Raw genomic sequence first — 13820 nt, 5'->3', positions numbered from 1 at the left:
TCTAAATTTTCCAAATAAAATACCTTTTTTTTTTTTTTTTTTTTTTTTTTTTTTTTTCACGTTCTCTATTTCAGTATAAATAAAGTGATAGCTATTACGAAATGATTCCTGTGAGGCCTAGATCCTATACGTTGTTAACGGAAAACTATGATTGTTCTCAAATATTCAGTCAAAATTTCTGCATTTATATACGCTTAATATTAAGTCATATTTTTTGCGAATACGCACTAAATTCTGCACCATAAATCCTTAATTTTCCTTTATTTTTATTTGTATAAATTATCTACTGTGACTACCGTACTATTGCAGAAATAAAATTATGATGTAGATGTATCATTATAAATTGTACTTCAAACACATTACTCGAATAAATACCTATTAAATGATTGATTGTATACTCACAGTTTAAATCAAAGAATGAATCAAATAAAGAGAAACATTTAGAAAATATGAACTAATACAATTTGAAGATTTCAGATTGCAATTTGAGTCGCATCACATCCTTAGCAAATATATCCGAAATTAAAATTTTTATACGAAGTTTGGAATAAAAAATATTATGAGAAATGTATTTTCATATATGAATTATTTTCCGTCATATCAGATTAATCCAAAAATGATAAAATAAAATTCTCAGAACAAACCTGAACACCATATGCAAACCGTGTTGTTAATAAATTAATTGTACAAGCACTTCGCAAAAGCAAATTTTTTAAAGGATATTGCTCAAAAATATATTTTACGTTATAGAAATGTGAAACCATAAAAGAGATTAACGAATTCTCACTTGAAGAAATGCTAGTTTTGAAAATTTTATCTAACGATAAATCAGTTTCTTTTTCAGTCTGTGAAACTGAGGTTTTGTCTATTTCTTTTCATTCAATCAAAGCGTTAATTTTTTGTACTTTCTCAAAGCAAGTAAAACACAAATTTCCAATTAGAAAATTTTGTATAATGGACTAGCATAAAATTTAAATTTTGCATCTTTTTTATACTCATCTCACAAAAGACACAGTAATGTTCTATCTACTTTGCGTGATTTGTTTTTTATACTAGAGCCAGAGGAGTACAACAATTCGATTAAGATATATTTAGAATTGTAATATTTTTTAAAGGCAGTGTTCATTCGCAAGAGTTTATGATATGCAGAATTTTCGTTGTAACACATTGTTTTACATATCAAGTAGTATCTTTAAAATGGACATTAGTATGGATAATTATTGGGAAACTACCGAAAGCTCTCTAATGCCTAAAAAAGCATACCTTCACGGAGGATTTTCTGAGGAAAATTATTCACGCGCGTATTAAAGCATCAAGTGTTGAAAACTAAGCGAGTTATGGTTTATTTAAAGCGAGTTATTTTTATTTCACATTGAAAATAAGAAAGAAAGAGAAAGTTCCTCTTTAGTGCAAAATTTCATAACTTTCGAAAAGTTAATTAGCTTAATTTGTATATACTTACAATTTTGTATACTGCAGAAAATATGAAAGGTAAATAAATAAATAAATATGTTCTATAATGTGACTTTATTGGATTTCAATGGATCAAGGTTAATGGGACAACATCCTCAAGGTACCTTATTTGTTCTGATTCTCTTTCTTCTCTTCAACTTTTGAACAGAATTACCAGCTGCGACAAATTAGTTATCGAAACTCTAGTAACTGTTAGTTCACTTAGAAATAGAGGAATTGATATCCGCTTTGCTTATGTGCGTGCTCATCATGGTTTCTATGGAAATGAAAGAGCTGATATCTTAGCTAAAGATGCCTTAAATTTACCCATTGATATCAACATTAGCATTCTAAAGAGCTACTGGAAGTCCTTTCATTATAAGAAGCTTTTAGCTGTGTGGAATGAGGAATTTATTTCATCTTGGAATGCTGAGGTCAACAAAACGTTCTTTCCATTTACCATACACTGCATTCCGAGTCTTTCCTCTCTATAAATTTTAAAGTGTCTCAGTTTTTATCTGGTCGCGGTAAATTTGCAAGTTACCTGTTTCGTTTTAATTTAAGATCAAACAACTTATGTTAATGTTCAAAAAGAGTGCCTCAGGATGTGGAACATTTGATTTTCTCATGCCTTACATTTGATGTCCCTAGATTATGCTTTCAGAACTATTTGGAAATGTTCGGAGTGACTTGGCCAGTGAATGTATCTGTTTTCATGAAGTCCAGACTGCTGTTCTCTGCTTTTGTTCGTTTTATTTATGCATGTAACTTTTAATGTTTTAATTAACTTACTTCTGTAAGCCTCGTGCTGTACAAAGTATATGGTGCACGGGGAATCTGTATGTTTTCAAAGGAAAAAAAAGGATTCTATTGCATTCAAAGTAAGGTAAAAATTGTTATAACCGATCTGAAATACTTACATATGGATCAGGAAATAGCTATTCTCGTTTTTAAATTCTCAATGCATCGGATCGAAAATGAAATTTTTGATATCGCTGGAATTGCAGGGTCAGTTTTCGAAGCAAAATATCAACAAGAAATCAATGGCAAAATCCAAATTAAATTAAATTCGAGATCCATTTGCTTTTCTTTGAGATTACCTACCTAAGAAAAAATACATGTGCATGATATTAGGCAAAATTATTACTGAAATCTTTTACTGTTTCAGGGCGATTCTTACATGCTCGAATATATTGCTAGTCAAGGTCCTCTTCCAAATACTCTGGATGACTTTTGGACGATGGTTTGGCAGCAGTCAGTATCGGTCATTGTAATGCTCACCCAGTGTGTAGAGAGAGCCAAAAGGACCTGTGAGAAGTATTGGCCATCATCAGGTGAAAACGGTCGTTATGGCTATATTCAAGTGCACACGCTTTCAGAGTCTATACTTGATTCATACGTCATACGAATATTTCAAATACAAAACGTAAGTATTGCGTAAGTAAACTCTTGGTTTTCTTACTATCTTGTTTACAGTATCATTTCAGAATGTGATGCTGTGAATTTTCTATGAAAACATGATGCATATTTTTTAAATCACAGGTTACCTCAATAGTCAATGCATTTAAATAAAATTAAAACTGAAATGTCTTACACAACGAAAATCGTTTATGTTACCCCTTTCCGGCACGCTACCTTTTAAAAATGGAATTTCAATTAAAAAAAAAAAAAAGTAGGCAGTCTAATTAGGCCTAGAGGAGTGCCCAAATAAAATTTTGTGAAGATAATACTTATCATTTTAATTCTGTGGGTGTGCCCGAAGCGGGAACACTGATTGAATAGAGCTTTGAAAAGAATGCTGAAAAGAGCACTGCTGGGAAGTGCGTAAAAGAGTAAGATATTTTGCCTAAAATTAAAAAACACTAGATTCTGAATACCGTAGCAGATTTAGCATTACCGAGGGTGTGCCACGGGGAGCTCTGCTACTCTACACACCCTTAAAAGGCTGTTTTTTGGTTATATGATGATTACATGCGTATGAATAGGAAAAAAAGGAACTAGGGTATATGATATTTACATTATTTGCGTTTCATGCTTACACTTTAGTCTATTTTTTTCATGGCGGTACTTTTCGAAGAAAGTGACACCACCTTTGAAAAAGCACAACCCGATATTGTATGTTTTGCACATGTACCGGGATCCGTATTAGAGTCACAAGCAATTCGTGTAGTACTTTCAGTTCTTCAGAAATGGTCAGCCCTCTCCGATCCGTTTGGGAAATAATTAAAAATCCGAAAACATAAACTAATATTATATCTACAGTTAGAAATTATACACTGTAAAAGGAAATTAAATAAACGTGTACGATTCAAAACTACTAAACGTAGTGCTAGTGAAACTTTGAGCGAAAGCGAAAGAGAAAAGAGAACTGCTCTAGTGAAAAACCAAACAGCTAACTGCTAAAATTACCCTTGAGCTTCAGAATATCACCCCAACAATTTGTTAGTTAGTAACCAAACGTCTCCTCAAAAAAAAAAAAAAAAAAAAAAAAAAAAAAAAGAGAGAGAAAAGAAGAAAGAGAAAAACACAGGAAACGAAACACAGATGTGAACCCACCTTTCTGTTGTCAATGAACTGACCGATGAGATGCGGAGAAACAAAGAATACAGTCTCTCAGTTATCCTAGAGTCTTGGTGTGCCCACTCGAGTTCGCGTTCGATTTTAGGCAAGATTTCAAATTAAAATTTAAAACTAATATAGAATAAGGAAATTAGTACACAGCCAAAACCATAACATACAAATTTCTTTTCAAACAATTCCTTTTATACGCTAAACAAAATCTGGAAGATTTCTTTGAAAAATGAGGGTCTTAAAAAACTAAACATGGGTAAAATATATGGACTGGTTTGTGTTGAGCTGCCATCTGCTATAAATAAAGAAGGTTCAGAGGTAACCTATAGTAACATCTAAATCCTTTTTCATTCAATTTTTCTGTGCGTACAGAAGGAAATTTTTAGGTGTGCCCAGACTGGGCACACCGTGCCGCAAACTGTTAAGCGAGTAACTAAAGAAGAAATTTAAGTAACTGCATAATTAGAGTTTTATGTACATTCATATATGTAATGATAAGCAGTATTTAAAGTAATGATTTTTGTAGAGACAATTTCTGGAGGATCTAGGTGAAAAATTTTGGAATTTCGTCATTATAGTCAAAAAGACGTAGCAATATTAGTGGAGTAGAATGTAGAATTTTGAATACGTAATGAACAGGAAGTGTAAATGGATCAGTTCCGAGGCAGATTAAATCTTCATTTTTATTTCAGTAAACTTGATGTGACCACAAACAACTTGGCAGATCATTTGTGCCTATTTCAAAATGTTTTAATTTTTGATAACTTTTCAATAAGAGGGGCAGTGCAACATATACAGACATACAACATATATTGTTCAAAGACCTAAATGGACAGTGTTAGCAGTCCATTTAGGTCTGTAGAAAGCAAGTGAACTGTGTTCAGGGTGAAACCTTAATTCAGATTTAGTTTTGGTTCCGCTATTGAGAGTGATACGCAGTAATGTAAAACATGGTTTCCTACCAAAGGAGTAAATACACTTGCTGTAAGTTAAAAACATAAGATTTAATGAGTGATTTCGGGAAGTTTAATAAAACAGATGAACATACCATGTCAGATTATGGCACGTTAGTAGAACCATTGATAATAACAAATGAGTGTACTTGACTGATACAACATGAGTTGAGTCTACTTGACAGTTCAAACAGATGAGTGTACTTGACTGGTACAACATGAGTTGAGTCTTCTTGACAGTTCAAACGGATGAATGTACTTGACTGGTACAATATGAGTGTATTTGAAAGTTCAAACAGATGAGTGTACTTGACTGGTACAACATGAGTTGAGTCTACTTAACAGTTCAAACAGATGACTGTACTTGACTGGAACAACATGAGTCTACTTGACAGTTAATTTGGTCAGGCAAGTACTTAGTTGCTTAGTAAATTATTCAGGATACTCTGCTAGATTCCTGCTACAATCTAGTCTTCCACATCTGTAATCCAATTCAGGTTTCCATGACTTGAAATCTCTACACCATACTAGAAAGATTCACGGCTGTTGATTAAGTCAATAAGACGCATCGGGAGGACACACCTCATTTCTGGAAAGACACCACAATCTGCACCTACATCGCGAGTATTCTACCGCGAGATTATATACTTTAACCCAGGGGCTCTCAACCGGTGGTACGCGTACCACTGGTGGTCCGCAAGAGAAAATAGGTGGTACGCAAGGAAGCAAAGTATTTTTAACTATTAAATTCAAAAATTAAAACACCAACATCCTGATTGAGTTTTTTCTCTAACACTCGTAAATTTATGCGACCTGAGCTTTGTTCAAGAGAGGAGGTGGTAGTAGCACTTTGTAGTGGTAGTACTATTTATTTATTTATTTATTTATTATTTCGCCTGCTTCATCCTTCAATGGGCACTACAGGTCAGTCATGTTATTCTGATCGTTGCTATAGCAACCTATTTTGGTCGTTTATCTTTTCAACCTTATTATAGATAAACAGATTTAACAATAGTTATTACTTTTATTGGGTGATCCAACTTACAATGTTTCGGGAATGCTAGTATAAAATTAACAAAAAGGGTTAGTTAGCTTAAAAAGTTAGCTAAATTAGCTTAAAAAGTTAGCTAAAATTTTATGAAAGGGTTAGTTAGCTAAATTAGCAAAAAGGTTTAGTTAGAGATATTTACATATATACATCAGTAGAGGCTTGCTGCCTTTACATTTCATCAGGTGCCTAGACCTGGTTATCTGCTATGATTATGTTTCTTTTAGAATAGACATATATTTAGAATATTCTATGATAGTTCTGACGCCCCGCTGTCCGTAGAAATCCTGAAAAAGATCTTTGAGGCTATGTGATCCCTGGAGCTGAGGAAGGAAGGCTCTGATGAGAGAAGTGAGTGGACAGTCGTGGATGTAATGTGAAACGTCTGCTGAAGAAGCTGAAGCACTGCAGGCGCATTTTACGTTTTGATGGTAGAACATGCTGAGGTACGCAGGAAATCTTCCGTGATTTGTGAAAGCTTGTTGTAGACAGAAATCTCTTTTGAGCCTTTTGGTGGAAACCACGGGAAAGATGGAGTAGGTGTGTCGACCGGTGTTTTCTCTGAGTCGTCCCAACGGGCTTGCCAGATGGACATGAAAGCGCAGAAGATCTTGTGTTTGGCAGCGACTATGGAAAGTCGTATCTCTGAGTCGATGAAGGGGTGACTTGTGCCTTCTTTAGCTAAAGAGTCGGCCCTTTTGTAATAGTAGTGGTACTAGACATTTTCAATTTTTGCTTAGATGTCACGCGTTAGTCAAAAAGTTGAAAACCCCTGCTTTAAACTTTTTCGGCTCGGCGAGCCGCAAAGGAGCAATTCAAATTTCCCAACAGGTTGGTTATCAGTACATTTTGATTGGATGACTGCTGTAAAATTATTATTGGCTATCTAGAGTTTTAGTTCCATTTACATCGTCAGTGTTATGTAAGGGTCATGTGACATGCATTAGTGTCGAAATAAAAATGCAGTGCAGAAAGAGATTATTCTTTTTAGAATAGGGAGGGAAAATAATTTAAGTAATAAGTTTAATTAACAGCTATTGCTAATTTAAATTATAATTTATCTTTTATATATTTTTATCTTACATATAAATTGCATAATATTAGTTAGTTATATTCCATAAAACTAAAGAATATAATTTAGAGCAAAATAAAAATCAAGCAATGTCAAAAAATAGCTGCATAACTGAAGAAGGGAAAAACGACTGTGAAATGCGTGTTAAATTTAAAACTTCATATCAGACAAAACTATATACTTGAAGTAATGTAAAAGGAAAGTGTCATAAATATAGAATCTTTTTCTACGCTTGGTTACTTATCACTGATCGCAAATGCTTCACAAAAGCAAACGCAGATATCATGACTTAGGCACATTATTGCACAAATAAAATAAAGCTAAAATATGGAGTCCCTATCTAAGAGTGAATCAATCCACTATGTAGTTGTAGAGAAGGTATTATTAGGAAACAGGAAGTGTACGGCGTAAAATATTTCTGCTGTTTTATACTTATCTCAGTTTGCAGTGACAGAATACTACGAGAGACGTCATAGAGGTCTAACCTACTGTGAATCAAAATTTAAGCTATTTATTATTTATTCTTTTCTAGATTCTTAGGGTCACTATTCTTAGGGTCACTATAAAAATTTCAACTGATACCGTAGTTTAACTGAAAGTAAGATAATAAAGAAAAAAATCAAACAAAATTTTTTATCTGAGATTTTCTTTAAAAGTGAAGAAACATCACATCACATGGTAGATCAACTACTTAATAAAAGTCTGAAACATAGTTTAATTCAAAATGAGTAGTCTTATTTTAAGTAAGTAAAGAGGCGTCGGGTAAAAGCTTTCATGATTCGTAAAACCTTTCAGCAGAAGAAATTCGGATCTTATTTATCAAACTGATAGGCTGTGTTTAAACTGGCGCAGCGAGGTATGTGTCCAAGAATTTAAGAAACGGTATTTCTTAAAAATTTTTTAATCTCCTACCTTTTTCTTTTTTTTAATCCTTTTTCAACGTTTGATACATCTTTATAATGCTCTATTAATTTGCATCATATTCTGAGGGTTGAAATGAAGCACTAAAATAAAATCGAAAAGCTTAAAATAACTGATTAAAAGATCTCAAAATTATAGTGTATGTAGTGTGTAATTATAGTACGGTTCTAGGAAAAAAAAACTCACAGAAAAAAAGCTCACAGGAATAATGCTCATAGGTATAAATGCTCACAGGAAAAAAGCCCACACAGAAATATGCCCACGTAGAAAAATACTCACATGGAAAAAATGCTCACTTATATGCTCACACGGAAAAAAGCTGACATAGATATATGTTCACACGGAAATAAGCCCACTGATAAATAAATACGTAGAAATATCCTTACATTAATCAATCAATAATTACTCGGTTTAAACATCTTATATCTACTTGAATTTTTTAAAGAAAAATTATTTGATCATTTGAAAAATTATTGGACAAATGCTCATATTAACCTTTTCAGGGGCGGTATATAAAAGAATGAAAAATTATAGTAAAATTTTATACCACTGTTCCCTGTAAGACATTTTGTTTTCCCCCCAATAGTTTATTTTTGTTTTTTATTTACTCTATTTTTGCATACTTTTGATCTGTATCTATAGGAATTGATGTTTAAATGTAGTTATTTAAGTTTGGAGCCAAAAAAGTTCCAGAAGACCACAGTTTCCAATCGAAGTATGGAATCATTATGAAGCAGCCTTCGAAAAATCTCCTAAAACAACAAATTATTACGAAAGCTTTCATAAGCATTTTTTCATGTGAGCTTTTTCCTATGTGGGCATATTTCTGTGTGGGCTTTTTTCCTGTGAACATTTATACCTGTGAGCATTTTTCCTGTGGGCGTTTTCCTTTGGGCATTTTTCCGGTCACCAGTGTAAATAGTGTATGTAGTACAACTTTCATACCAATGAAACTGTAAAGTATTTAAAGAGAAGGTTCATAGTAAGATCTCATCGTCTTATGCAAAAAACTCTTAGCTGCTCTAAACAGAAAATAAATGTCTGCAATTAAAATTAAACCAAAATTGCACACGTGTGTTATTTATGTATTTGAGGAACTTACATGCTCTACCTGCCTTTATATTTTTAATTACCGTACGTATTACCGTACGTTCTATTTGGCAAATTAGAAATAAATGAGAAACTACTGCATTAAATAACACAACAGGAAAATAAAATATCGGTGCGACTAGACTGCTACCTATCGCTTCTCTTCTTAACACAGCATCAAAAATGTAAATGTATATATATATATATATGTCATATTTTGACAGTCGGGCACAGGAGTGAAGAAGCTTGGCATCTAAATGATGATAAAGAAGAATCCATATCTTTATTCAGCACAAATGGCAGATGATTATTCTTTTAGATTACCTTCTCCAAAATTACATAAGCAATAGTAATTGAAATAAAATAGGATTATCTTTAAATTTACTGCGCCATACTGTTCGAACAAAGGAGGCAGATGGGAAAAGTGGCAGCAAGGGCCTGATAGCAGCAGAGAGGAGAAAAGCAATCTGACTAAAAATGGCGCGAACTCTGCAGTTATAGTAGCGGTTACATAACATGCCAGAATGTTCTCGAAAGACTGGTCTAGGAAAAGATCCTGAAATTGCGGAAAGTTAATTAGACGTTGCCTGTTCGCGTAGAGCAAAGCCATCGTATTTTTTATATTTTACATGGATATATAATAATTTTAATTTTAAATAGCCCTTTAACTCTTCTTTTTAATTTTATTATTTTTCCTTTCTATCCTGAAAACAGTAACCCGCTTAAAATAAATTTCTCTAAACTTCGTAAACTGCGTCTTTTCAAAACGCTGTAACCAACAATCAAAATGAAGGCGAGAGAAAACTGAATCAGTGTTAACCCAAACTTCTAATTAGAATACACAATATATATTCTCTTGGTGCTCTGTTTAATATGCCATTGCTTACCTTTCTTCCATAAAATACAATTGTTTTAAAGATGCTGTGGTGTAGTGCCCAAAACCGCTGCACAAACCCTGGATTGTGACACGGTTGGAATGAACTTCAAACTCAAGTTTTAACAATAACATGGATTTTAATAAGATGAAAACCTTAACAGTTGCATATCTTGACAATATGGAACTTGGATACATTTAGTCCCGTAATTTCAGAACTTTGTTACTGGAAAAATGCTCTAACGCATTATACACGAGGAATGATCGCTCTTAGCAGGGCACCATGCCCATAGCTCTAAACAGAGGTCTTTTCCTCTTCTCAGGGAGGGAAAAGATTCTTTTACTCATACCTAACAAAGTGACCATCTCCTGACCCTGATGAAAAGACTTCTTTTATCTCTTTGTCCGCTGGAGCGACCTTCGAGGCTGCAACCAGAATCGTTAACAAAGTCACAGGATTTCACCACTTATATGAAAATTATTGCACTCTGAAATCTCATCCTAGACAAAGAACCTTTATGCCACCTTATCACAATGTAAAAAAGACACGAATAAGATCAAGAACTGGAACTCAGATCGCGCCCTTTAAGCTGTATATTTTAATCTTAAGAATGTGATTGTAAAAAATAAATAAATTTTAATTCACCCACGAAGCCTTCTAACGTCTTTGTACCCCGTCGCATCATCATCCTGCATCAACATCTTCCGTCATCGAAAACAATTATTGTTACAGAGTATACCACCAATTACCAAAAATAGGCTCTTCTCTTCCACACACTGCCAAATAAATCCCATGGTTCATTCCTGGAGATGGCCCCTTTCCCACTTACTGGGAAAGAGGCCACCTCCAGTGATGGAGGAATGTATCATCTACAGTTTCTTATATATGTTAAGCATGGGGCGAAACAGGACACTATATTTTTTCGTGTCCGTTAATAAATTCATTACGTCTAAAAAATCCTTGCTTAGAGCGGCAACTTTTACCTTTTCTGAGGTCGGAAATAAATAACAAACATTTAATAAACAAAATGCAAAAATTATGGATATCCTAGATTCTAGAGGCCAAGATCATTAGGCATTTTTATGACTAAATTTTATGACACTAAATACTTCATGAATATGTTATCATCTGGTTTTTGAAAGGATGTTAGTCGTCTGTATTTGTAGTGAATGAGATTAAGACAAACTTATGGTAAATATTAGTGGCCCTCTACACTTACTATACCTTCCTACCTACAATCTATCCCTTCCGTCCTACACATTTATTTATGCACATATATATGTCACTGTTACGATGCTGTATACATTTTTCTTTTTAATTTGGCATTTTTATTCCCAGTCAAAAGAATTACATACAGTGCTGTAATGAAAAAAAAAAAATAATAATCGTATATTTAGCAGCAGATTTCGGAATTAGCACATTATTATGACATGAATAAAGTGACGTGAAATATACGAGGAAAAGGAAGGAGCAGATATACTTGAAAAAGAAGCCATGCAAAGAAGAGCAGCAATAAATTGCTACTATACTCGCCACCATAGCATGGCCTAGAATTCATCTCGCTACAGATCTGTAATAAAAAACAATAGAAGTATGGTAGCAGATTTGGATGCCATTTAAAAAAGCAAATAGATTTTCAATTGCATTCCCAAATTGTGATGCCAGTGTATTAACAGCTTCTCCAACTGAATCACTTCACAGTGCACACCTATCTTTAGGCTTCACGAACCAATCAAATAAAATGCAGCAGAACTGCTGCTTCTTACGTGACAATGGTCACGTCCTCTTGTCTACCTTCGCCTCTACGCCCAATCAGGGCTCATTGGTTCGGAGCTTCCATCGTCATGTGTCGCATCAACATTACATCAAAGAGTCGGTACACGTCGTGTTTTCTCGCACGATAATCGCGGCATACAAGTGGAACAAGGAATAACTGGATTCTTCAGGCTTATTCCCTATCCTGCCTCTGAGATGACTTAGAAAACCGCTTACACTATATGTTCAAAGGACCAAAAACGGAAGACCTCCACATTAGACAATCATCACATTTAACTCTAAGGCATATAAACATCCTCATAAAAAGCAAACAGCACAGAAGAAACATCATCAAAATAATGAATATGGTGACAGATATAGGCATAAATTTATGACATCCTTGACGACAAATACCCCATCCGACGAACAGTTTTTATTTTGTCTTAAGTTTCTTGCGTTATCAAAGTTAAACAATGAACTGAAATACATTATTTGCTTTCATTTCATTTCCATCTTATAGCTATTACAACTCTATATTACATGTATTCCAGAATTCCCACAGCAGGCACATTGTGCAGATGCATTTCGTTAACTGGCCTGTTTCCGGTTGTCCGCGAAGTCCAGATGACTTCCTTAACTTTGTGAGAGCTATTCGGGATCGAGTACCAACTTCCAAACCAGGGCCTATACTTGTCCATTGCAGGTATTTAGACTTTTAAGGCAATATTTTCTAGTATTTATGCGCAGTGCATTATTTTAAAAAAATAATAAATTTGTATATTCAAAGTTTCGCTTCAAAATAATAATCAAGGCATTTAATATTTTAATGCCTTGGCAGAAAAATAAATGTAGTTCAAATGCCGTAAATTTTAAAAATTGCATTGTGGTATTTTCAGGAATCAACAGCAAAAACTGAACATAATGATCGCTATAAATTGAATCAATCAAATTTAAAAGTAATTTATTACTATCACTAATACTATAATTTCCTTTTAACTTTTCATTTAGTATTATGTTTCTAACTTGGTTTCAGGTTTTTCTCTAACAACACTTCGGAGAAAACTTATGTATTCTTGCTACGAAGTTTATTTTAGAATATCTTATATACTTAGTTTTTCAGTTTTGAAAACTCTCATGTAAAACTAGAAAGCCCGGCGGTCATACGAAATGACCGCTGTTCTAGATAATATAAATTGTAATTAAAAGGATTTGTGCAAAAGTGTCTACTAATTCAAACTAAATTACCCAGGGCAAGCGACGAGGACGTCCCATTACTTACTGCCCCACGGGGTTTACCCCTTCTACTTGCTTAATTGCTTAAAGTAGAATGCAATGAAGGAAACCACTGGCGGTACATATCTTAAGAGCCACCGCTAGCTCAATCAATAAAGGTGATTTAAATAATAAAATGCTAATTCACATGTCAAAGACCTCTTTGTACACAACATTTCTTGTGTAGACCTTTCCATCATTTTTAAGATCGCCTTGCAGAGGACCATACAACCGTGGCAACTTCACCCCATTGGTTAGTACAGTTACGCAAGCAGCCAATAAACTGTCGGCGACAAACAGACACTTAAGCCGCATATATATATGGGGTGAGGTAACACTATCTCCTCCGAAATGGCTGGCTCCCTGGCTTAGCGAAGCACACTGTTGGATTCCGCAAGTCCGTAGCACGCCATTTTGACCATTCGCTTCTTCGTGGGACTTTAATTAGCCGAGATATTAATTAAAAACTAATTTTTTCCCACGTTTTCCCTGCATTTTCCACTTTCTTTCTTGGGTTTTCCCTATTAGAGGTATTTGGCTACGTGCCAAATTCTTTTTTTTCGAATATCTACGGAACGGCACCGAGTTGAAATTCCAGACGCGTATCCTCGGATTCCAAAAAATTCTCCGAATCCATCGATACCGTTTTCATCTTCGAACGACTTTAATCGGCCGAGATATTAATTAAAAACTGCGGAAACGTTAATTTCCGCGCTCATTTTTTCGAGTGGCAACAATAAACTATCGGCGACAAGCACTTAAGCCGCTTATATATATAAAGATATATACCATTGGCCAGTTGATTAAAACTG

General features: G+C 34.2%; 1 protein-coding gene across 3 annotated transcripts in view; it reads left to right on the top strand.

Moving 5' to 3' along the window:
* Positions 1-13820, top strand: part of LOC118191485 (receptor-type tyrosine-protein phosphatase F-like) — a 103324-nt gene that overhangs the window by 72758 nt on the left and 16746 nt on the right. For all 3 annotated transcript variants that reach the window (XR_015040579.1, XM_085814559.1, XM_035362289.2), the window contains exons 15-16: positions 2621-2878; positions 12288-12439. Coding sequence is in view for 2 of the 3 variants with exons in the window: in XM_085814559.1 (XP_085670685.1) it covers positions 2621-2878; positions 12288-12439 (410 nt within the window). In the remaining variant the exon portion in view is untranslated. The remainder of the gene's footprint in view (positions 1-2620; positions 2879-12287; positions 12440-13820) is intronic.

This window comes from Stegodyphus dumicola, chromosome 4 (assembly GCF_044657685.1).
Source record: "Stegodyphus dumicola isolate Sdum_Otavi_A_Nest chromosome 4, ASM4465768v1".
Classification (NCBI taxonomy): Eukaryota; Metazoa; Arthropoda; class Arachnida; order Araneae; family Eresidae; genus Stegodyphus; species Stegodyphus dumicola.
Note: the sequence above shows the minus strand (reverse complement) of the source record. Positions and strands in the feature narration are given on the sequence as shown.